Genomic DNA, 26,437 nt, shown 5'->3' on the forward strand with positions numbered 1-26,437 from the left:
ATACTATAAAATTTATCAATTTAGAATACAAAATTAGTGATTTTTGTAGTTATAGAGTTGTGTAGTCATCATCCATTCTATTTCAGAAGTTTCTAACACCCCAAATAGAAACCATGTTTCTATCTGTGGTCCTTCCATATTCCCCATTTCTTTTCCTAGGCACCAGCCACAGGCAGCCACTAATCCACTTTCTGTCTCTATGGGTTTTTCTCATCTGGTCATTACATTAATGGTATCATAGAATAAGTAGTCTTCTGTTATTGGTTTTTTGTGTTTTTTTTTGTCTTTTTTTGCTATTTCTTGGGCCGCTCCCACGGCATATGGAGTTTTCCAGGCTAGGGGTCTAATCGGAGCTGTAGCTGCCAGCCTATGCCAGAGCCATAGCAACTCGGGATCCGAGCTGCGTCTGCAACCTACACCACAGCTCACGGCAACGCCGGATCGTTAACCCACTGAGCAAGGGCAGGGACCGAACCCTCAACCTCATGGTTCCTAATCGGATTCGTTAACCACTGCGCCACGACGGGAACTCCTGTTATTGGTTTTTTTCACTTAGGTTTTTAGGTTCAATCATGTAACTTTATTCTTTTTTTTCTTTTCTTTCATTTTTTTCTTTTTTTGGCTTTTTTAGGACTGCATCCACAGCATGTGGAGGTTCCCAGGCTGGAGGGTGAATTGAAGCTGTAGCTGCTGGCCTATGCCACAGCCACAGCAATGCCAGATCTGAGCCGCAACTGTGACCTACACCATAGCTCACAGCAACACCGGATCTTTAACTCACTGAGTGAGGCCAATAATTGAACCTTCATCCTCATGAATACTAGTCAGATCCGTTTCCATTGAGCCATGACTGGAGCTCCTGCTTTATTCTTTTTTATTGCTGAATAATTTTCACTGTATGGACATACTATATTTTGCTCATCCATTCATCAATTGGATATTTAGTTTGTTTCCACATTTTGGCTATTATGAATATATAAAGCTGCTGTGAGCATTCATTTACAAGTTTTGGTGTACATATATTTTCATTTCTCTTGTGTATATACTTAAGATGAATTGTTAAGTTATATGTAACTATTTAACTTTAAAATTTTTTCATTATTTAAGTGTCAGGTATAGAGCACTGTAATTCAGTATTTTATACTATAGAATTCTCACCATATGTTTTAACTTTTTAGGAACTGCCAGACTGTTTTCCAAAGTGCCTACACCATTTTATATTCCCCCAAACAATGTATGAGTGTTTTGATTTTTCCTCCTAAAGGAATTGAATAATCAACTTGTCTAGCTCCAGAAAAAAACTGATTACATTTTTATTAGAATTATTTTCATAAACTAATTTAGAGAGGATTTGACATTTTTAAGATGTTAAGTCTCCTTATCCAAGAATATGGCATGTCCTTCCATTTGTTCACTTCTGTTTTATGTGCTCACATAGTCCAACACCTATGTGAGGAAACATTTTTTGTTAAGTTTATGTCTAGGTATCTTATTCTTTGCTATTGTAAGTGGAATCTACTCTTGTATTATGTCTATTAATTGGTTTTTACTTGTATATATAAAAGCTTATTTTTGTATGTTGGTTTTATATCCTGCAGTTTAACTGAATTCTCTTACTACTGGTGGTAGTTTTATCTTTTCTTTCCTAATTCGTATGCTTATAATTATTTTCTCTTATCTAATTACATTGGATAGTACCTTCACTACTACGTTAAATAGTAATTGAGATAGTAGGCATCTTTTTCCTGCTCCTCACTTTAGTGAGTAAGCTTATTTCCTCTTTAAGTAAGCTTCTGGGTCTTTTTAAATCATATTAAGAAGGTATCCATCAATTTCTCTTTTATTTTAATTCATTCCTTTTAACTACTATTCATTCTTTTAACTATTGCTAAAAAGAATAGTATAGTAGTCCATTGTTTAGATATATGTTTATTTACTTATCCAGGCTACTGGTTATAAGCATGGTGTCTGGGGTCAGACTTGTATGGATTCTTTTTTTTTGTCTCTTTGTCTTTTCGGGGCCACACCCGTGGCACATGGAGGTTCCCAGGCTAGGGGTCCAGTCGGAGCTGTAGCTGCCGGCCTACACCACAGCCACAGCAATGCAGGATCTGAGCCACATCTGCGATCTACACCACAGCTCACAGCAATACCAGATCCTTAATCCACTGAGCAAGGCCAGGGATCAAACCTACAACCTTATGGTTCCCAGTCAGATTCGTTTCTGCTGCGCCATGACAGGAACTCCACAAATATGCCTTTATCAAAAGCACCTGAAAGTGAAATTACTGGAGTATAGCCATTTTAAATTTCAGTAAACAGTTGTAATATTGCCCTCTACAAAAGGTGAATCAGTTATGAAAAGGCAATGTTTTTCTCCATTCTTGCTAGTATAATATACTGTCAATCTTTTGAATTACTTGCCAGTCTAATAAGAAAACTCATTGGTTAAATTAACATTTATTTGTAGAGAGCATGTCTGCAAACTATTCAGTGTCCTTTATTTAAAATTTTTTTTTATTTTTATTTTTTGGTCTTAAAAAATTGAACTCTGAAAGTGTTTTGTAAGTTTTTAGTAAGAAAGAAAACGTATTGATGGCAGGTAACCTCCAACAGTTTGGGTAGAGGAAGATCGCTTTTGCTCAGAGTGAGAAGTAAGGTGCACTGGAGAGATTTCTAGGCTGTGACCTTCAGGGGGTCATTTAATCTTCATGGAGTTATTTTCTCTTTTGAAAATTAGGGGGTTAGAATTAAAGAATTATTAAAATTCCTTTCAACTTTAAAATCTCCATCTCCTCTCTCATGTTTAGGGACTCTTATTTCTTCATATTTCACCCCCAGCCCCAGGCACAATGACTTTGTCAGGTGGATATTCATTAAGTGCTGGTGAAATGAAACTGCTCTTATGGTACCCTAGAATTCTTCAAGAAGACAGAACAGTGTACTGGCTGCAAAGCAGGATGTCCCAGAAATGGGACTCAGGACTGCAATGAGCTTGTCTAGTAGGGGATGTTCGGTGAGGCAGTTGTGAGCTTTGTCTGAAAGGTGCATGTTCAGGCAAGTAGTCAGCTAAATAGTGAGGGTGCTCAACAGTTGGGCTGATCATAGGTCATTGCTGGGAAAGTTGGTTTATAGGAAAGAAGCCTCTGGTATGTGGTTGCATATCCATTAGGGCTGTTGTTTGGCTTCTTTGAACCAAGATAATGGAGGTTGGATAACAAGATAGACAAAATGGCAAGACCTCATGTGTCAACAGAGGGTTTGGGAAGATAGAGATTATTGTTATAAAGTTTAGACCTAGACACCTGGTTTGAAATTAGCCTGGGAACTCATGCAAAGGAGGAGACAATATTTCCTAGGTTGCTTTTGGACTCTGCTTCAATAATGAAATCTTAGCTGCAGAGCACATGGAATGTCCTTCATTAAGGGATGGGCATGGAGGTAGTGTGGGAAGACATGTTAGTACTAAAGCTCTTTAAATATCTCCTCCTTCAAATACAAATTGATCTGGGGTTTTAGATAGGGATAAGTCTGCAGCCTCAGCTGTAAGAGCCTGGGCAGGGGAAACAGAAGTGAAGCTAGAGAATTGATGTTCTGTTGTAATTCTCTTCCCTATAACATTGCTATTATCACTTCTACTATTAACAGTTTGATTGATAAAGGCAGTATCTTGAGTAATTGAACTTTTGATTTAAGATACTTTTCTATCAATTGTAAATCCTTTAAAAATCATCACAATATATCTTGATAGTAAACTAAAATGGTTTGAGATATAGCAGACTATATAAACTATATATAGATATATATGAGATCTATATATATAGTTTAGTCTAGCTTCTAAATGCAATAGTTTTAATTTAGAGCCTGTTGGTGGGAGTAGGTAGGGAGGTTGCAGAGCATCGGCATCTCAAAGAAGGGCTTTTCAACTTGAAAATGGCACCACTTGTTACTGTATCTCAGCCCTAGCCCTGGGGCAGTTTAAGAGGATTTGTGCCAAGAACAGGGACATTATTTAAAGAGCTGGCCTTATGCGGGAAAATATGGTATCAAATAGAGCAGCCCAGGCCTTCTTTTCTCTTTTTTACACTGATAATATATTAGTTAGTTTAGTACTTCATATAAAGTTACAAATATACATGTAAATCTTTTGTCGTCTCCTATTCTGCTGGAAAATGAAGTTAAAAGCTACCTTTAGCAATATTAGCAGTTTTTGGAAAATAAATTATTGAGGGAAATTCCTAGTATTTTTTAAATTTTGTTTTTGTTAAACATTGATAGAGCTCTTTAGATGTGGATAGTATTATTAATTGCATAAAGACTTAAAAATTGCTTTGGAATAGAAATAATTTGCTTTAGTGTTATTTTTCTTAAGTACTATAGTATCCTAAGCATTTCTATATGAGGGAGGGAGTCAACTTGTTTTTATTTCCTTTTATATTGAGATTTTTTGTTTTGTATTTAACCCTTGTGTTATGATGTACCTGGAGTGGCTACCTGAAAAATCACTCAGCAGTGGGAAACAAAGTAGTGTTGCTGGCACCATATTAGTCCAATAGCACAGAAGTACAATGGAGAAGTCAGCCATCTTATTGACCATAATATAGACCCCTCCCTAGACTGAGGATATTTTCTATTGCAGGATTTTGCTGCCATGTAAAATTTGCTCATGCAATACAAATAGTATTCATTCTGTTCAGTTAATTTCATGAGTCCCTGTCAGTTTTTATAATAGTAGTATTAGATGATTAATAGCCATATAACTATGTTAACCATCATTAATAACAAAAGAGAATAAAGGCCTGTAATATTCTCCACCCCTCTCCTCCCAACATACACATTTTTGTAGGTTGTTGTTGTTTTCCCAGTCAAGCAATGAAGAATACAAAAGAAGCTATACTTCCTGTGAATTCCTTTGCCAGTTTTCCATTCCCTGTCTCACAGATGAATGTGGGCTACAGGGGTTATATCCATTGTACTTGGTAGAGCAAGTTCATGTAAAGCATAAAGGGAATAGGGAGTATATTTTCATCAGTAGTGGCTCCAGAGTTTTTCATAGGAAAAACTGATGAACAGTACTTTGGTGGGGATGGGGGTTCTAGTTGACATACTACCTGAGGTACTGCCATTTTTCAAATGCTGATTTTGAGTGTAAAGTGTATTAACTCTTGCCCAAGTTGCTGAATTCAGTAAATACATGTTTCCAGGATGGACACAGTAAGTATTGTCTGATTTCCTCTCCCCGTCCGAAAGTTGCTTTTAATTATATAAGCAAATTATTTTGGCAGATATGTGAAATTGACTTAAAGATGGCAAAAGCATCCCTTAAATTATTGGAAATCACATGTTAGAAAATGAGATGTGTCTAGTGGATTGAATTGTAATGTCTAAATGCTTTTAAAAATATTTGTTTTCAATTAATATCATAATTTGGCAACGCCTAACTCCCAATTATTAATTTTTGTTTTTTCCAGGGGCCACATTATCTTAGTTCCGGAATTTAGTCTTCCTCTGGAATACTACCTAATCCCCTTCCTTATCATAGTGGGCATCTGTCTCATCTTGATAGTCATTTTCATGGTAGGTAAATTAATTTTAAATACATAAAAAATTAGTATGAACGGCTCTAAAACACATTGTATTGAGTGAGAGAAACCTTACAGAAGAGAGTTGTATTGTATGAGTCTGTTTATATGTATCCGGTTCTGGAAAAAACAATCTTTGTAGAAAAAAATCAAAGCATCAATTGCTTCTGCCATTGGGGCTAAGAAGGGATGAGGGAATGTTATGAAGGAATAACTAATAAGAATGTTATGAAGGAATTTCTTGGAGGGTGAGAGTCATGTTCTATATCTTGAGAGAGGTTTGGGTTGCACAATGTCTGCATCACTAAATTGCATACTTAAATTTTGTGCATTTCATTGTATGTAAATTTTACCTAAAAATAAAAAAAAAAGAACCTTGAAAAAAAACCCACTAAACTCTAAGTAATGAGTTTACATGCTGAAGTGTTTGAGGAAAAGTATACTGATACCTGCAACTTACTTTGAAATGCATTGTAAAAAGTAAAGAGAAAAAAAAGAGGTATTGATACATAAATGGAATGGATAGATATGTAATAAGAAAGTATAGTAAAACACTAATTATGGAATCTAGGTAGTGGATGTATGGGTATTCATTATAAAATTCTTTTAACTCTTCTCTGTGTTTGGAATTTTTCATTTTAAAATGTAAATATGAGTAGTATGAAGGCTTGAGGTTAAGAAAGGTGACACACTGTTTCTCCAAAACTGTGGTTACCAAAGTATGGTCCCAGGACTCTGAGTGGTCTTCAAAGTCAAAATTATTTTCATAATGATGTGAAGATGTGATTTGCCTTTGTTGCTGTCATTCTCTCGGGGTTTATAGAGGAGTTTTCTAAGTCACTACATGATGTGTGGTAGCAAAACAAATTGAGTGCAGAAGCAGATAGGAGAACCCTTCTGTATTCTATTAATAAAAGATATAAACAATCCCACTATTGTCCCTTTTAATTTTTAATAAATATATTTATATTCACATATAAATGAGTTTATTATTATGATTATTATGATTATTATTATTTTTGTCTTTTCTAGGGCCACTCCTGTGGCATATGGAGGTTCCCAGGCTAGGGGTCGAATCGGAGCTGCAGCCACCGGCCGACACCACAGCCACAGCAACTTGGGATCTGAGCCATGTCTGCAACCTACACCACAGCTCACGGTAATGCCGGATCCTTAACCCACAAGCAAGGCCAGGGATCGAACCCGCAACCTCATGGTTACTAGTCGGATTCGTTAACCACTGAGCCACGACAGGAACTCTGATGAGTTTATTATTGTATTGAATTCATAGATTAAATATTAAACACTGTCTTTGAAGTGTTCAGTCTTCCTATGATACTGTGGTATTTGTTTTAATTTATTTTGGTCTTTCAAATCCACCAGTGTAATAATTTTTTTTCTGTGAACACTTTGCATGTCTTTTGTTAGACTTCCTGGAGTTGCATTTTCTAATTGGTTGTTACTGGATATTAACTAGGGGACTAATAAACTTTTAACATTGGAATAATGTTAAGATTTATAGAACGATTTCAAAGAAGAGTTCCTATCCATTCCTCATGTAGTTTCCCCCATTGTTAACATTTTACTTTACTATGGTACCTTTGTCAAAACTAAGAAACAGACACTGGTACATTACTATTTCTATTTTTATTTATTTATTTATTTATTTTATTTATTTTTTATTTTTTTGTCTTTTTGCTATTTCTTTGGGCCACTCCCGTGGCATATGGAGGTTCCCAGGCTAGGGGTCCAGTCGGAGCTGTAGCCACTGGCCTACGCCAGAGCCACAGCAACACAGGATCTGAGCCGCGTCTGCAACCTACACCACAGCTCACGGCAACGCCGGATCGTTAACCCACTGAGCAAGGGCAGGGATCGAACCCGCAACCCCATGGTTCCTAGTCGGATTCGTTAACCACTGCGCCACGACGGGAACTCCCACATTACTATTTCTAAACTCCAGACTTTGTATAGTTTTTACCAATTTTTCTATCAATGTTTTCTTTTTGTTCCAGGACCCGGTATGGGTTACCATGTTGTTTTCGGTTATCACATATTCCCAATCTCCTTTAATCTATGAGAATTTCTTAATTTCTCCTTGTTTTTCATGACCTTGACAGTCTTGAGGAGTCCTGACCTGGTATCCTATGGAATGTTCTTTAATCTGATGTTTTCCTTATTAGACTGGGTTATAGGGTTTTTTTTTACTAAGGTATATTTGATTTAGTGTTGTTTTAGTTTCAGGTGTATAGCAAAGTGATTCAGATATACATACTTATATATCTATTTTTTTTTCAGATTCTTTTTAAAAATAGTATATTTCCCTGTGCTGTAAGTAGGTCCTTATTGGGCATTTTATATATAGAAGTGTGTATATGTCAATTGCAGACTCCTTGGATTATAGGTTTTTAAAAAAGAGTATCAGTGAAGTGCCCTTCTCCATCCTAACATGTTATGGGGTACATGGTATCTGCATAACATCCCTCAGGATGTTAACCTTCATCCCTTGGTTTAGGTAATGTTTGCCAGGTTTCTCCACTATAAAGTTAGTATTTTTTTCTCTTTCTCTATTATGTCCTTTCTTTGGAAGTGAGACACTAAGTATTACCTGCCCAAAATTGGGGAGGGGCAGGAATTAAGTTTCACTTCCTGAAAGGAGGGAAGTATCTGCATATATTATATAGAATTCTTTTGTGAGGAAGATTTGTCTCTTCTTGGCACTTATTTATTTATTCAATAATTTACTTATATTAGTTTATACTCTGTGTATTTATTTTATGCTCTAGGTAATAATTCAATATTCCACTATTTATTTTTGTTGTTTTAATTGAGCATTTGGACATTTGAGCTTTGTTAGGGTAGGTCTTGCTTCTCTTTGGACCTGTCCTTTTGTTTTGTATATACTTCTTTGATGTTTGGTACTGTAAGAAACTCCAGGCTCATCTTTTATTTTTCTTGCCCTAGCCCTAGAATCAGACATTTCTTTGCCCTGCATTTTTTTTTTTTAATTAAGGAGTAGTATTTAGAAACCGACATTTAGACACTGGACATTATTGGTTTTTATATGTTAATCTTGCCTCTGCAAACTTACTGAATTCTCCTATTCTTGTTGATTCTCTTGGGTTTTCAGTATAGATGCAAGGAAGTGTGGAAAGTTAGAACAGCAAACAACAAACAAAAAATACCCATGGCGAACTAGAAGTAAATATCCTTAGGCTTATAAAAATTGTTGACTAAAAACTTAAAATTAACATCATTAAATAGTGAATTATTAGAGGCCTTCCCTTGAAAGTCAGGGACAAAAAAGAAGATGCTTATTGTACCTCCGGTTTAACATTGTGCTATATTTTCTGGTAAATCAAGGAAAAAAAAAGAGGTTCCCATGTGGTGCAGTGGGTTAAGAATCTGGCATTGCCACAGGTGTGGCGCAGGTTGCAGCTGTGGTGCAGGTTGTAATTGTAGCAGGGGTTCAATCCCTGGCCTAGGAACTTCTAAATGCCACCGGTGCTGCCAAAAGAAAAAAAAAAAAAAGAAACAGTAATAAAGAATCCAAAATTTTATTTGCCTTTTTTCTTCTTAAATAATGAGTGGGTGCTGAATTAAAACATTTTTTTTGTCATAATAATTACTGTTTTTTCCTTTATTCTAATGTTGGATTACATGAATCTATTTATTTATTTTTAAATGATTCCTTTCTTTTTTTTTTGCTTTTTAGGGCTGCACCTACAGCATATAGAAGTTCCCTGGCTAGGAGTTGAATCGGAGCTACAGCTGCTGGCCCATACCACAGCCTCAGCAGTGCTGGATCCAAGCTGCCTCTGCGATCTACACCACAGCTCATGGTAGCACCGGATCCTTAAGCCACTGAGCAAGGCCAGGGATCAAACCTGCACCCTCATGGATGCTAGTCAGATTTGCTTCCACTGCACCACAATGGAAACTCCCAGGGTTTTCAGTTTGGGGAGAAGAAAGAGTTTGGTGGATGAAGGTGGCAGTGGAGCACAACAAAGTGAATGTTCTTTTTTTTTTTTTTTTGTCTATTTGCTATTTCTTGGGCCGCTCCCGCGGCATATGGAGATTCCCAGGCTAGGGGTCTAATCGGAGCTGTAGCCACCAGCCTACGCCAGAGCCACAGCAACGGGGGATCCGAGCCGCGTCTGCAACCTACACCACAGCTCACGGCAACGCCGGATCGTTAACCCACTGAGCAAGGGCAGGGACCGAACCCGCAACCTCATGGTTCCTAGTCGGATTCGTTAACCACTGCGCCACGACGGGAACTCCAAAGTGAATGTTCTTAATGTCACAGAACTGTATACTTAAAAATGGTTAAGGCAGTAATATTTCTGTTATGTATATTTTACCGTAATTTAAAATAACTAAATAAGACAGAGCTAGCCCCGTAAAACCAAAGCTTTCTTTTATTTTCTAAAATAATTTTTTAAAATAAAATTGGGATTATCTTTCCTTGCGTTTTTGGTGAAAGTTGCCTATAAAATATATAGGTCTGCTAACCTTTTTTGTAGTTACTTGGACACATAAATGGTTGTCTACTTTTTCATGCTAAATCATATTTCTAAGAAATTACCTATTTTGTCTATTTTCAAGTATTGTTGTATTAAGTGATTTATAATATTTATATATTCATATAACAATTTAAAGAGAATTTCGGTATGTGGGGCAAGTTCTGTCTATTCATATTCACCTGTGCCTTGCACAGTGTTGTCAGAAGTTAGTTTTTCAGAGAAATGGACTTTGAGATTTTCTTTTTTTCTTTCATTCAGCAAGTATTTGTTCTGTACCTATGATGAACCTAGGCACTGCTCTAGGGTCTGAATTTTCCTCAGTGAACAAAATAGGTAAAAACCCAGAGTTCTCGTTGTGTCTCAGCAGTAATGGATCCGACTAGTACCCATGAGGACTCGGATTCAGTCCCTGGCCTCACTCAGTGGGTTAAGGATCCTGTGTTGTCATGAGCTGTGGTGTAGGTCACAGACGCAGCTCGGATCTGGCATTGCTGTGGCTGTGGTGTAGGCTGGTAGTTATAGCTCCGATTTGACCCTTAGCCTGGGAACTTCCATATGCTGCAGGTGCAGCCCTAAAAAAAAAAAAAAGTAAAAATTCCTGATGTCAAGCAGTTTATATTCCAGTGGGACTTATGTTCTAATGTTTTTACTTTCTTTTTTAAATCTACCTCATGAATTTATGCTCTTAGCATTATGATTGTCTTCTACTTTTTTTGGAAACATTGCTTGTCTTTTTCTAGCTTCATCAGCTGAATAGTTACTCTTTTTTTTCTTTATTAGTATATGCCTTTAGGTTATAACTTTCTCATTAACAATCACTTTAGCTGTATGTAACTCATTTATTTTAATTTGGTTTAAATTAAATTTTTTCAGTTATATAAGATATTTCTTACCATTCGTAATGTCTCCATCCATGTGAATGAGAAACTCAGTTACTAATACTCCTCACTCTTCCCTACTCTTTTACTCATGTGGTCTTAGGGCAGATGAAGTATCTCATCTGTGTGATACACCTGGGAAGAATAAATTAGGGCTTGCTTGGCTCAGCTCCATCTTTGCCTTGAGACCAGCCTGTCTTCAGCTCCTCCAGGACTGGTTCTGCAGTTCTAGAGGAAGGTGAGGGGAAGGCCTACCTACCTATATCTGGTAGGTAAGATAATCTAATTCTGTGGTTTAGGAGAAGGTGCTATTTCTTTGTCCACTAAGTTGGGTGTTCCACCTGCCCCCACCTGCTAGTTTATGATCTTATTTCTCAAGTTATTTAGAATCCAGGTGGTGAAGAGGCATGGTTATTGTGGTTAAATTTTGTGAATATTCCTCGTGTGTGAAAAGAATTGTGGAGTGCAAAGTTTTGTATATGTCCATTAGTTTGAGCTATGTATTTGTTTTGTCTAGGCTTTTTTTTTTTTTTTTTTTAGTATTTTATTTTATTTTTTTATTTTTACTTTTTTATCTTTTTAGGGCCACATGCTCGGCATATGGAGGTTACCAGGCTAGGCTTTGAATCAGAGCTGTAGCTGCTGGCCTATGCCACACCCACAGTAAAGCGGGATCCAAGCCACGTTGGCAACATCAGATCCCCAACCCACTGAGTGAGGCCAGTGATCGAACCTGCATCCTCATGGATATTAGTTGGGTTTGTTAACAACCGAGCCACGATGGGAACTCCCTTTTTAGTATTTTAAAGACAGTTTTATTGAAATATAATTCACATGACATAAAATTGACCCATTTAAATAGTACAATTTAGTAGTTTTTAGAAGATTCACAGAAATGTGCAGTCATTGCAGTTGTCTGTAGTTTTTTGTACTCTGTTTTCTAAAGCAGTGCTATACAATAGGACAGTATTGTGAGCCACACTTATTGTAATTTTAAATTTTCTGGTAGCCAAATTTAAAGAGGAAACAGGTAAGATTAACTTAAATACTGTGTTTAACATAATCTAAAATGCATTTCATCATTCAGTTAATATAAATAATCATAAAATATGTTTTACATCTTTTTGTACTAAGTCTTTGCAGTCTGATGTATTTTGTACTTTTATAGCAAATCTCATTTGAGACTAGCCACATTCCAAGTGCTCAATAGCTACATGTATATAGTGGCTAACATACTGGTCATCATAGGTCTGCAGTCTTTGCTTTTTTTTTTTTTTTTTTTTTTTTTTGTCTGCTTAAGCTAGAACTTTTGAGCTTGTGAATTGTATGTTTCTCCCATTATTTCGTCATTTTATAGATGAAGTATCCTCTTTTATCATTACCATTGTGATAATTATAATGATGATTTTTGTCTTATATCCTATTTTACTTGATAACATCAGCTTTTAGTATTATCATGGTATATCTTTATATATCCCTGTATTTTTTACCTTTATTTTTGTCTATATGTGTCATTAAGTTTTAATCTTGTGTCTTGTGAATACGTATGATTGATATTTTTTCTTATTCTAATGTGATATATGCTTTAAAAAAACTGGTGCATTTAATTCATTTATATGTTTGTGATTTTGGCTGATTTCTATTGTTTACTTTTTATTCTTTTTTTTTTTTCCTACTGTGCAGATTGGGATTACTCAACTTTTTTTCTCTTTCTTACCCTTTCTCCCATCAGTGTGAAAGCTTATGTCATATTGTTATTCTTCTAGTGGTTACTATTACATTTTTAAAGTAAACTTTTATTGAAGTATAAATAATATATTAATAAGCTGCACATATTTAAATGTACAGTTTGGGTTTTTTTTGGTTTTTTTTTTTTTGGTTTTTAGGGCTGCACCTGTGGCATGTGGAGATTCCCAGGCTAGGGGTTGAATCGGAGCTACAGCTGCCTGCTACAGCCACAGTCTCTCAGTGCAGGAGCTGTGTCTGTGATCTACACCACAGCTTATGGCAATGCCAGATCCCCATTTCTGCTGCACCATGACAGGAACTCCCAGTTTGGTAACTTTTGACATATATATGCATACTTGTAAAACCACCACTACAGGAGTTCCCGTCGTGGCGCAGTGGTTAATGAATCCGACTAGGAACCATGAGGTTTCGGGTTGGATCCCTGGCCTTGCTCAATGGGTTAAGGATCCGGTGTTGCTGTGAGCTGTGGTGTAGGTTGCAGACGTGACTCAGATCCCATGTTGCTGTGGCTGTGGTGTAGGCCAGCAGCTATAGCTCCAATTCGACCCCTAGCCTGGGAACCTCCAAATGCCGTGCAAAGTGGCCCTAGAAAAGGCAAAAAGACCAAAAAAAAAAAAAAAAAAAAAAAAACCACCACTCCAATAAAGATAATGAAATCAGTCAGCTTGAGCAGTTTCCTCATATTCTATGGTAGTCACTCGCTTTTACAAAACTCTTCCAAATTTTTCCTTCATCCCCCTCTCTACCACCTGTAGACAACCACAGATCTGCTTTTGGTAACCATAGATCAGTTTGCATTTTCTACAACTTTATATACAGGGAATCATAAATTATCTGCTTCTCTGTGTCTACTTTCTCTCCGAATAATTATTTTGAGTTTCATGTATTTTATTGAGTATATAGATATTCATTACTTTTTATTGCTGACTTGTATTCCATTTTATAACTATCTCACGGTTTTATTTGTCCACTTACCTGTTGGTTGTTTCTAGTTTTTGGTTATTACAAATAAAGCTGACATAGACTTTTTTGTACATTTGTATACTAGTTGTTGTATGAATATATGCTTTCATTTCTTGTTTTCTTTTCCTTTTTTTTGCTTTTTTTAGGGCTGCACCTGTAGCATATGAAAGTTCCCAGTCTAGGGGTCAAATTGGAGCTATTGCTGCTGACCTTTGCCACAGGCACAGCAACACAGAATCTGAGCCATGTCTGCAACCTACACCACAGCTCATGGCAAAACCAGATCCCCGACCCACTGATTGAGGCCAGGGAACGAACCTGCATCCTCATGGGTACTAGTTGGATTCATTTCTGCTGTGCCACAATGGGACCTCCTACACTCTCATTTCTGTTGGGTAAATATAAATAGGAGTAGGATGAAGTCATTTGATAGATAATGTATTTAAATTTATGAGAAACCACCAAATTATTTTCCGAAGTGGCTGTGCCATTTTACAGTCTTTTCAGTAGTCTATCAGAGTGCAGGTTCCTCTGCTTTTATGCCAACACATGGTATAATCAGTCTTTAATTATTCTAATAGGTATATATTGTATTTGTGATTTGAATTTTCATTTTTCTCTTGACTGTGTTGAGAATCTCAAGTGCTTATGTGGCATCTGTATATCTTCAGTTGTAAAATGTTTATTCAGATATTTTGCCCGTTTTTTTTTTTTTTTTTTTTCTATTGGGTTGCTTATTTTATTATTGAGTTTTGAATTCTTTATATATTCTGGATAGAAATCCCTTATGGGATATGCAGTTTGCAAATATTTTCTTCTAATCTGTGGCTTGTCTTTTAACAGTGTCTTTTGAGGACAGAAATCCTTAACATTGAGGTAGTCAAATTTGTCAAAAATTTCCATTATGGATGTTGCTTTTGGCATTTGGTTCTGGCCCCATGGACTTATTTTTTATTCTTACATGCATAATTATATATAGTTTAAAATATTTTGTATATTTGGGGAGTTCCCGTCATGGTGCAGTGGAAACAAATCTGACTAGAAACCATGAGGTTGTGGGTTTGATCCCTGGTCATGCTCAGTGGGTTAAGGATCTGGCATTGCTGTGATCTGTGATGTATGTTGCAGACATGGCTCGGATCCTATGTTGCTGTGGTTGTGGTATAGGCTGGCAGCTGCAGCTCCAATTTGACCCCTAGACTGGGAACCTCCATATGCCGCAGGTGTGGCCCTAAAAAGACAAACAAGGAAAAGATAAAATCTTTTGTATCTTTGGTATTTTTGAATATTTATAGGACAAGTGTTCTGTATTAGTTCTGTCCATTTTGCTGCTTGAACCACTGAAAGTACAGTGACTAGTATGTTATATTTGAAAATTTTGTTAGTTAACCTATAGAAATTTCAACCCTCTCATTTTTCATCTGGTAGAGTCTTTGTAACCTAGAGTCTCCTATTTGTATTTTTGTAAACAAACAGTTACATGCTATTTATAATGTTTCTATTATAGTGAATTAATGATAATTCAGATCAATAGGGAGTTCCCATTGTGACTAGGCAGTTTTCTTTTTTTCTTTTTTTTTTTTTTGCCATTTCTTGGGCCGCTCCTGTGGCATATGGAGATTCCCAGGCTAGGGGTCCAATCGGAGTTGTAGCCACTGGCCTACGCCAGAGTCACAGCAACGAGGGATCCAAGCCGCATCTGCAACCTACAGCACAGCTCACGGCAATGCCAGATCCTTAACCCACTGAGCAAGGCCATGGATCGAACCCTCAACCTCATGGTTCCTAGTTGGATTTGCTAACCTCTGAGCCATGACGGGAACTCTGACTAGGCAGTTTTCGAACCCAACTAGTGTCCATGAAGATGCAGGTTTGATCCCTGGCCTTGCTCAGTGGATTAAGTATGTGGCATTGCCATGAGCTATGGTGTAGGTTGCAGACACAGCTCAGATTTTGAGTTGCTGTGGCTGTGGCATAGGTCGGCAGTTGCAGCTCCTATTCAGCCCCTAGCCTGGGAACTTCTATATGCCACAGCTGTGGCCCTGAAAAGCAAAAAAAAAAAAAAAAAGAAAGAAAGATAATTTAGTCAATGAATAAAAATTCAAAGAATAATTTAAGGGATAATTTATCACTAATGTAATTTAATGTTTTAATTAATAGTATTATGATTAGGATTTAAATAAATTGAATTGATTTACAGCACCTATCTAGAAACTTAAAAGACATTATTTTAATGGCCATTTTGTATTTGCATGTTTAATACGTGATTCCCTTTTTTTTCTCTTTTATTTTTAGATCACAAAATTTGTCCAGGACAGACATAGAGCTAGAAGAAACAGACTTCGTAAAGATCAACTTAAGAAACTCCCTATACATAAATTCAAAAAAGGTAAGTGAATATTTTTATTTTCTACATAATCACCCTTAGTTTATTTAAGAAAATATGGTTATTGTACTCTATTCCTACCTTCTGAATCATTGCCATACATTATGCCCAACTCTCAGTTGATAATGAATGAGTGAATGTGAGAGATGGTCTTTTCCTGTGGTGTATTATACCCTGGTGAAGGCAAGAAGGGAGTACATGGTCTTTAGAGAATATAAAAATGATAATAAAAATGACAAAAATTTTTTTATCATCACCATGTGCCAAAAGTTCTAAACATCAGTGGATAAAATATCTCTGCTGCCAGGGTGGTCTGGTCCCTCTTATTTCCTCCCTCTCTCCCTCCAGCAGTATACTCCTATATTAACATTGTATTAACCAAACACATAGTTTATAGTGCTATCTTAGCTAAATACATTGTATTAACTAAGCAAATAGTTTATGCTGCTGTGTTAGCTATTATGTGTCAGTCTATTTTAAATGTATCATCTCATTTAACTCTCATATTTCTATGAAATGGGGGAAGGTCTTGTAGATGAGGAAATAGAAGGTCAGAAAGCAAAAAATTTAATGTCTCACAGCCAGTACTGACAGGGAGAGGCATGGGTCTAATGCTGTAGCCAGTGTAGTTTCTCCTGCCTATGATTTAGTCGGCTGTTAGTGCAGGTACATGCTTGTTAAATCTTTTTGGCCAATAGTTTCCAGACTTTTCAGTTTCACATACCAGTAAAAATATTCTGTGTTCTTTTAATTCAGCAGAGAAAATTCATAGACAGTGGAAAGGAAAAATAGAGAAGGTATTATGACTTTATTCTGTTAAATATACTTTAATTTAAAAAAAATCTTCGTTCTGCAAATTTTTTTTTTTTTTTTTTTTTTTTGTCTTTTTGTCTTTTCTAGGGCCACACCCGCAGCATATGGAGGTTCCCAGGCTAGGGGTCTAATCGGACCTCTAGCCACTGGCTTATGCCAGAGCCGCAGCAACTTGGTATCTGAGCCACATCTGCAACCTATACCACAGCTCACAGCAACACCGGATCCTTAACCCACTAAGCAAGGCCATGGGATCGAACCCGCAACCTCGTGGTTCCTCGTCGGATTTGTTAACCACTGAGCCACGACAGGAACTCCAGTTCTGCGAAGTTTTTATTTTTCCAAGTAATAAAGTGTTTAAAAAACCTGTCTTTTATAGTTACTTTTTGAAAAAATAAAACTTAACAACAAAATAATAGAAAAAAATCACGTTAAAAGAAATTGATAGCAGCACTTGTAAAAATGCAGTGTATTCTCATGATACAGTGTGGATTAAGTAAAAGTTATTCATAGATCAGTTTGAAGACTGGTTTTAGGGATCACTTTTTTAGGCTCCATTGTGTGTATTTGTATTTGTGTTTCCTGAAACTGGAAAAAAAGATGATGTTGATATTGTTCTTGGCTAAAAAGGGCATGCATAGAGCTGAGTAAGATGAGTAACTATTATAGGATTTTGAGCAGAGAAAAGATAAGATATATATTAAAAATTAAATGGATCTTGTAGAGGGTCAGGGGAAAAAACAGAGACCAGCTAGGAGGTTACTGCAGAAATCCAAGAGAGAGATGAATGTGGCTTGGACTAGAGTGGTAACAAGGAGAGGAGGTGAAGAAATCTTCTTCTAGATGTTTTGGGAAGATAGAATGTATTGGACTTATTGATGGACTAGATGTGGGGATAGGAAATAAGGATGACTCTAGATTTTTCAGTTTTAGCAACTAGAAGGATGGCATTGCCTTAAATAGAAATAAGGGTGGTTAATAAATGATAGAGCAGGTTTTGGCAGAAAATTTGGGAAATCAGTTTTGGACATGTGGAATTTCAGATGTCCACTAGACATTAAATGAGTCCAGAGTTTAAGAGAGGGGTCTGAACTGGGAGTACTCTTTTTTTTTTTTTTTTTTTTTTTTTTAACTTTTATGGCCATACCTGCAGCATATGGAAGTTCCCAGGCCAGAGATCAAATCTGAGCTGCAGTTGTGACCTGCACCACAGCTGTGGCAGATCCTTAACACACTGCACCAGGCCAAGAACCAAACCCTTGTCACTGCAGAGACAATGCTGGATCCTCAGTGGGAACTCCTGAACTAGGAGTATTAGTATAAAAATGTATTTAAATCATGAGAGTGGATGAAATTACCAAGAGAATGAGTATGGTTAGACAGAAGAATACCAAAGATATATTGGGACATTCCACCATTTTTTTTTTTTTTTCTTTCCTAGGTCCACACCCGAGGCATATGGAGGTTCCCAGGCTAGGGGTCTAATTGGAGCTGTAGCCACCGGCCACAGCCACAGCCACAGCAACTCGAGATCCGAGCCGTGTCTGTGACCTACACCACAGCTCACAGCAACACCGGATCCTTAACCCACTGAGCAAGGCCAGGGATCCAACCTGCAACCTCATGGTTCCTAGTCGGATTCGTTAACCACTGAGCCATGACGGGAACTCTGCATTCCACCATTAAGTAAGGGATCCACAGCAGGGCCTGAGAAGCAGTGACCTTCTTATAGGTCATATACTCTCATATATTCTCGTAGAGAAAGGGGAAAATAAGAGAGTGATTTACCAGAAACCAAGTGATGCAGATCTCTAAGGAGCAAGGAGTGATAATCTGTGTTGAAAGCTTCTGATAAGTAAGAAGAGAACTGACAATTGATTGTTAGAGGTTAATGACTATCGTTACATGCAGTTTTGACAGAGTGGTCAAACCAAATTGTGATTGTGGTGGGCTTGAGAATAGAAGGAGAGGGATTGAAGACAACTTTTTCAAGAAATTTAACTATAGAGAGAGCCAAGAAATTCTTCTATAGTAACTGGTAGGAGCAGTTTGATTAAGAAATAACTGCTTATTTGCTGAAGGAAATTGATGATGTAGATATCAGATGGGAGAGCTGCTGTAATAATGTCTTTGAGAAGGCAAGAAGGCATGGGATCTGGTGTACAAATGGGTGGATGGGCCTTAGATAGTAGCATGGAGAGTTGAGCTAAGGGAAGGTAGACTATGTGGGTGCAAAATCCTGGTAGTGTTTATGATGGTCAGTCTGTGGAAGGGTTCTTTATTTCGATTTTTCTCAGTGAAATAGGAAGCACAATCATCAACTGGAAGATGATGGGAGAGGAGATGTTGGAGATTTTAGAACAGAAAGGTATGAAGTATTATTCTAAGAGAGTAGATGGGCAGATGGACTAGGGAAATATAATATGAACCTGAACTTCCCTTTCAGGTTCATGGCTATGCACCAGTCAGCAGAACTGTGTGCTTTTCTCTAGCCATGTTCATCTGTATGCCTTCACATTTTTAAAAATATGAAGTATAACATGTATACAGTAAAGTATTTTCTGGAACCGTCCAGTTCAAGAAATAGAACATTACTAGCATTGCAGAAACTGCTGTGTCCACTTCTAGATTGTAATCCTTTCCCCCTCACTGAAAGTAATCACTGTGCTGGCTTATGATAATGATTTCATTGCCTTTCTCCTAAGCTATATGCATTCTAAAACATTATGGTTTAATTTTTCGTGTTTTTGAATTGCATATTTTTGGTCTTACCTCTGTATTAAGGTAATTGGTGAAATTAACTCACTTTTTGGTCTTACCTCTTTATTAAGGTAATTGGTGAAATTAACTCACTTCATTGCATGTATATGTAGTTCATTCACTTTCATTGCATTGTATAAATATATCATTCGTCTGTTTTATTAATAATAGATTTTTGATGTTCTGGTGTTTTGTTTATTTTTTATTGAAGTATAGTTGATGTAGAATGTTTTATTTTGCTTTCCCAGTATGGGGCCATCCATTACAGATCATGCTCTTAACAGTCTATCCTGGTGTATATTAGCATGAATTTCTTTAGAATATATCTTAGAAGTAGATTAGCTAATATATACTCTGGCTCGTAGGGTATACCCATCTTCAGTTTTATTGGATAACACCAAGCTTTGTTCAAAGTGATGATGGTACTAGTTTATATTCCCATCAACAATATATAGGAGTTTCTGTTGTCCCACACATGTACCATATTTTGTACTGACAGAGTTTTAAGTTTTAGCCAATCCAATGGTTTTATAAAGGTATCTCTTAGTGGTTTTAATTTACATTTCCCTGTTAGTGAGATTAAGTGCCTATTTGTATTTTTATTTACTAGTTAGGTTTTCACTATCTTAAAGCATCTTTCATATCATTTTCCTGTTGGGTTGTCCTTCCCTGTTTTTCACATGTAGGAGGAATTCTTCGTATGTTCTCACAATCCTGCCCTGGAGTTGTGGTGTGTGGCGGCGAATCATGTCTTCATTGATTTTTTGTGTCTCCACTGTCTTCTAGTTTGCGGCTTATTTTTTCACAGAACTAAAGTTCTTTTATGATAATGTTTTTGCATGTTTTAAAGTAACTTCTATACTCTAAGATCATATAGATATTATATTATCTTCTGAAAGCTTTAGAGTTTTACTTTTTATGTTTGGATATGTAGTCTACCTGATTCTGGAAAATGGGGCCCAATTTAAGGTGTTTTCAGTTTGATATTTTATATAAGGATATCTGGTTTTCCCAGAGCTAATTACTAAAAATTCACTGTTCACAGTGTCAGTCACCCCTGACATAATCAAGTTGTCCATTACGTGTGAGTTTGTTTCTGGACTTCCATTGGTCTTATTGTTTGTTTGTTTATCCTTATATCGGTAACACACCATATCAATTACTATAGATTTGTGGCAAATCTTGATATCTACTACAGTCCTCCCACCTTGCTTTTCTTCAAGTTTTAGCTATTCATGACACTTTGCATTTCCATGTAAATATAAAATCAGCTTGTCAAGGCCACCCTGCCTCCAGATGTATACATACAACTATTGTATTTTTTGTAGTAAAATACACATAACATAAAATTCACCATTTTAACAGTTTTTAAGTGTAAGGTTCAGTGACATTAACTATATTCACAGTGATGCACAGTCATCACCACAATCTATCTCCAGAATTTTTGCATCTTCCCAACCTGAAACTGTGTACACAATAAACAGTAACCATCCGTTTCCCTTTTCCCACCAGCCCATGGCAAGTACTGTTCTGCTTTCTATCTTTATGAATTTGACTACTCTAGGTACCTTCTATAAGCAGAATAATAAGTGACTGGCTTATTTTACTTAGCATAATGTCCTCAAGGTTCATCCATTTACATTTCCGTAATGATTAATGATGTTGAGCATGTTTTCATGTGCTTATTGACCATTTATCTGTCTTCTTTGGAGAAATGTCTATTCAAGTCCTTGGCCCTTTCATATTAATGTTTAACCTTTCAAGAAATAACTTCAAACTTAGAAAAACTTTGCTTCAAAGTTAAAAAACTTTTGTACTGAGAAAGACTATTAAGAGGACAGAAAGAACTTTGCATGAATTGTCCAAAAATACCCATATACCCTTTACGCAGATTCACCTATTACTTACTATATTAGTTTCCATAGGGTTGCTGTAACAAAGTACCACAAACCAGGTGGCTTAAAACAATAGAAATTAATTTTGTTAGAGTTCCATAAGCTAGAATTCTAAAACCAAGTTGTTGGCAAGGAAAGGATTCTTCCTTGCCTCTTTCTTGTTTCTGAAAGGGCAATCTTGGCTTTCCATGTCTTGTGGCAGCATAAGTCCAATCTCTGCCTCCATCTTCACATGGCTTTTTTCCCCGTGTGTATGTGTGTGTCTAAATCTAATTTTCTGTAAGGACACCCAAATCTGTTATAACCTCATCTTAATTTGGTTACACTTGGAAAGAAGCTATATCCAAATAAAGGTGACATTCACAGGTTCCAATTGGACATGAAGTTTTGGAGGCAACCTATTGCTTTATCATTTTTGCTCTTCTTCTTTATGTATGTATGTATATAAAGTTTTTCATCTTAATAATTTGGGAGTAATATACATCATGATCCTATATGTCTAAGTATTTTCACGTGTATTTCTTAAAAACAAGAAGATTGTTTTTTGGTGCTGCATTTAAGGAGGAAATGGAAATTTCCACAAAAGAAATTTGTTGATAGACTATTTGTTGATAGAAATTTGTTGATAGACTATAATGAATATTTGTTCATTATATTTTTTTCTAGTTTTGTTATTTATTCCAGTAGGTTCCTTTATAATATTTTTCTTACAGTAAATATAGCATCCAGTCTAGTATCACCTATTACATTTAGTTATAATATTTCTTTGAATTTCTTTAATCTAGATTTATTCTTCAGCCTTTGTCTTTTATGGCATTGACATTTAGAATAACACAGTGCCCTTGCCTTTTGTTAAAAACATTTTCGTTCTTTTAATTAATAGTTTTTATTTTTAGAGCAGTTTTAAGTTTACAGAAAAATTGAGTAGAAAGTACAGAGAAATCTCTAGTTGCATCCATGTTGCTGCAAATGGCATTATTTTGTTTATTATGGCTGAGTGGTATTACATTGTATATATGTATCACATCTTCTTAATCCATTCATCTTTCGATGGACATTCACAAGCAATTGTGTCCATTCTCTTAGGATAGAACATGATGGAAGGTAGTATGAAGAAGCAAATGTATATATATATGTATGACTGGATCACTGTGCAGTACAGCAGAAACTGACACAGCACTATAAATCAATGATACTCTAATAAAAATAAAATTAAATTAAAAGAATTAAAAAACAAACAAAGTATAGAGAGCTCCAGTATGCCTCTCCCCTCTTAAAACATCCCTAATACTCTAATCTTTCATTAGGTGGTATATTTGTTACAAATGATTAATAAATATTGATATATTATTAATTAAAGCATATAGTGCAGTGGAGGTCACTCTTTGCATTGTACAAGTCTGTACATTTTGGCAGATGTGTAATGTCATGTATCCACCGTTATATCACACAGAATAGTTTCACTGCTCTAAAAATTCTCTGTGCACCATCTATTCATCTCTTTCTCCTTCCCTCTCATGAACCATTGGCAACTGCTGATCTTTTACTGTAGTTTTATTTGTTGCAGACTGTCAGTTGGAATAGCAAATCTACATTTAAGGTTCCTCCATGACTTTCTGTGGCCTAATAAGTCATTTCTTTTTATTGTTGATTAATGGCTATATTTATTCATTGTCTATTGAAGAACATCTTAGCTGCTTCCAAGTTTTTGCATTTAAGAATAAAGCTACAATAAAATTTTGTGTGCATGTTTTTGTGTGATCCTAAATTTTCAACACATTTGGGTAAACAACAAAGGAGTATGATGGCTGGGTCATGTGGTAAGACATGTTTAGCTTTGTCAGAAACTGCTAGCCTCCCTTCCAAAGTGAGTGTACCAGTTTGCTTTCCTGCCAGCACTAAATGAGAGTTCTCTTGTTCCACATCCTCCCCAGCATTTGGTGTTGTCATTGTTTTGTACTGTAGCCATTCTAATAGGTATGTAGTGGTATCTCATACACATAGTGTTGAGCAGCTTTTAATATGCTTATTGAGATCTTATACTAATTTTTTTTTATAATTTTTTTATTTTCCCACTGTACAGCAAGGGGGTCAGGTTATCCTTACATGTATACATTACAATTACATTTTTTCCCCCACCCTTTGTTCTGTTGCAACATGAGTATCTAGACAAAGTTCTCAATGCTATTCAGCAGGATCTCCTTGTAAATCTATTCTAAGTTGTGTCTGATAAGCCCAAGCTCCCGATCCCTCCCACTCCCTCCCTCTCCCATCAGGCAGCCACAAGTCTCTTCTCCAAGTCCATGATTTTCTTTTCTGTTATACTAATTTTTAAATTGGATTATGCACTTGACTGAAAGTTTCATCAGAATTCCTTTTTTTTTTTTTTTTTTTTTTTTGCCATACACATGGCAAATCTAAGTTTCCAGGACAGGGATCAAACCTGCACTGTAGTTGTGGCCTGTGCCACAACTGCAGCAATGCTGGATCCTTAAATCACTGTGCCACAAGGGAACTTCCCAAAATTCTTTTGTCGAAACCATAATCCCCAGTATGATGATGTCTGGAGGTGGGACCTTTGGGAGGTGATTAGGTCATGAGGGAGAGGCCTAATGAATGGGATTAAGTTACCTTTGTACTTGAAAAGACACAGATGATCTGTTTGTCATACAAGGTTATAGGAAGAAGGCAGCCATCTGCAAGTCAGGAAGAGAGTGGTCATCTGCAACCAAGTTGGCTAATTTGGTTAACCCCTTAATCTTGGATTTCGTAGCCTTCAGAACTGTGAGAAGTAAATGTTTGTTGTTTAAACCATCCTATGGTATTTGTTATGGCAGCCCAAACTGACTAAGACAGGTTGTTATGTTATTTAAATTTTAAGAATTCTTCATAAATTTTGGAAACCATGTCTCTATTAGATATGTGTTTTACAACATTTTCCCCCAGTATATGACTTGTCTTTTCATTCTCTGACAATGTCTATCACAAAAAATGTGGGTTTTTTTGGTCTTTTTAAGGCCACACCCACAGCAATATGGAGGCTCCCAGGCTAGGGTCCAATCATAGTTGTAGCCGCCGGCCTGTGCCATAGCCACAGCAAGCAGGATCTGAGCTGTGTCTTTGACCTACACCACAGCTCATGGCAACACCGGATCCTTAACCAACTGAGCAAGGCCAGGGATCAAACCCACGTCCTCATGGATGCTGCTCGAGTTCGTTAACTGCTGAGCCACAATGGTAACTCCAAAAAAGTTTTTAATTCAAATGAAATCCCTCCTATCAGTTTTTTCTTTCATAGGTCATTCTTTTGGTGTTGTACTTAAAAACTCATTGTCATATCCAAGGTCACCTAGATTTTCTATGTTATCTTCTGTAAGTTTTATAGTTTTGCCTTTTCTGTTTAGGTCTGTGATCCATTTTGAGGTAATTTTTGGGGAATGGTGTATCATTTGCGTCCAGATTGTTTTTGTAAATATTTATTTTATTCTGGTAAAGTATGTATACAACTTTCTCATTTATCATTTAACCATTTTAAGAGTACAATTCAGTGGTTTAATTACATTCACAATGTTTTTGCAAACACCACTACTGTCTAGTCCTAAAACTTTTTCTTTACTGTAGAAACTACTTCTTAAACAATAACTCCCTATTCTCACCTCCCACCAGTCTCTGGTAACCTCTAGACTCCTTTCTGGCACTATGAATTTGCCTTCTAGATATTTCATATAAGTGAAATCATACAGTATTCTTTTGTGTCTGGCCTATTTCATTTAGCATGTTTTTAAAGATTATTCATAGTTGTGGCATGTAACAGAACTTCATTGCTTTTTATGGCTTAATAATATTTCAGTGCATGGTTTTATTTGTTTGGTTGTGTGTGTGTGTGTGTGTGTGTTTTACCACATTTTGTGTATATATCCATTTACGTGCTTATGGATACTTGGGTTTCTTCTACCTTTCAGCTATTGTGAATAACACTTAAAATTGGCATAAAAATATGTTTGGGTTCCTGCATGCAGTTTTTTGAGTAAGTACCTAAGAGAAAGATTGCTGGGTGGTATGGTGATTCTGTGTTTAACTTTTTGAGAAACTGCCATACTGTTTTTCACAGCCACTGTACTTTTTTAGATTCCCAGCAACAATGCAGAAGGGTTCCTATTCACATCCTTATCAATATTCTTCGAAGCACAAAAGTTTTAAATTAGGGTGAAATCCAAATTCTCTGTTCTTCTTTTTGTTCATGCTCTTGGTGTCATAATTAAGAATACTTTGCCAAATCCAAGGTCATGGAGATTCACCCGCATATTTTCTTCTAAGAGTTTTATGGTTTTAGCTCATACTAGGTCTCCGATCAGTTTTGAGTTACTTTTTATCTATAGTGTGAGGAAGGGCTCCAGCTTTACTCTTTTGCATGTGGAAATGAAATTGTCCTAGCACCATTTGTTGAAGTGACTGTTCTTTCTTCATTACATGGTCTTTTACCCTTGTCAAAAATATTGTCCATAGACGAATGAGTTTATTTCTAGACTCTCAGGTTTATTCCATTGATCTCTGTGTCTGTCTATATGCCAATATGAAACCTTTGAGTACCTTCTGTTTGCACTGTTCTGAAATTGGGAAGTATGGTCCTCCAACATTGTTCATTTTCCAAGATTGTTTTGGCTATTTAAGATCCTTTGAAAATTCCATTTGAATTTGAGGCTCAAGTTTTCCATTTCTACAAAAAAGTCTGTTGGAATTCTGATAAGGATTGGGTTGAATTTGTAGATTGGTTAGGGTAGTATTGAAACCTTAACAGTATTAGGTCTTCTAGTCAATGTTCGTGAGATGGCTTTCTATTTATTTAGGTCTTCTTTAATTTCATCCATCAGCATCTTATAGTTTT

At 36.4% G+C, this 26,437-nt stretch overlaps 1 protein-coding gene across 6 annotated transcripts in view; it reads left to right on the top strand.

Annotated features, from left to right (window-relative positions):
- Nucleotides 1–26,437, top strand: part of RNF13 (ring finger protein 13) — a 140,740-nt gene that overhangs the window by 87,731 nt on the left and 26,572 nt on the right. For 4 of the 6 annotated variants that reach the window (XM_084990059.1, XM_003358608.6, XM_084990060.1 and 1 more), the window contains 2 exons: nucleotides 5,472–5,577; nucleotides 15,994–16,087. In XM_084990059.1, the coding sequence (XP_084846185.1) occupies nucleotides 5,472–5,577; nucleotides 15,994–16,087 (200 nt within the window). Of the gene's footprint in view, nucleotides 1–5,471; nucleotides 5,578–15,993; nucleotides 16,088–20,343; nucleotides 23,290–26,437 lie in introns of those variants that run through there. The other 2 variants (XM_084990061.1, XM_084990062.1) reach the window with 1 other exon arrangement.

The sequence above is a fragment of the Sus scrofa genome, chromosome 13 (assembly GCF_054392235.1).
Source record: "Sus scrofa isolate SSC_HxYL_T2T_F1_AM1 chromosome 13, Sscrofa_HxYL_maternal_Yorkshire_Landrace_v2.0, whole genome shotgun sequence".
In the NCBI taxonomy this organism is placed as follows: Eukaryota; Metazoa; Chordata; class Mammalia; order Artiodactyla; family Suidae; genus Sus; species Sus scrofa.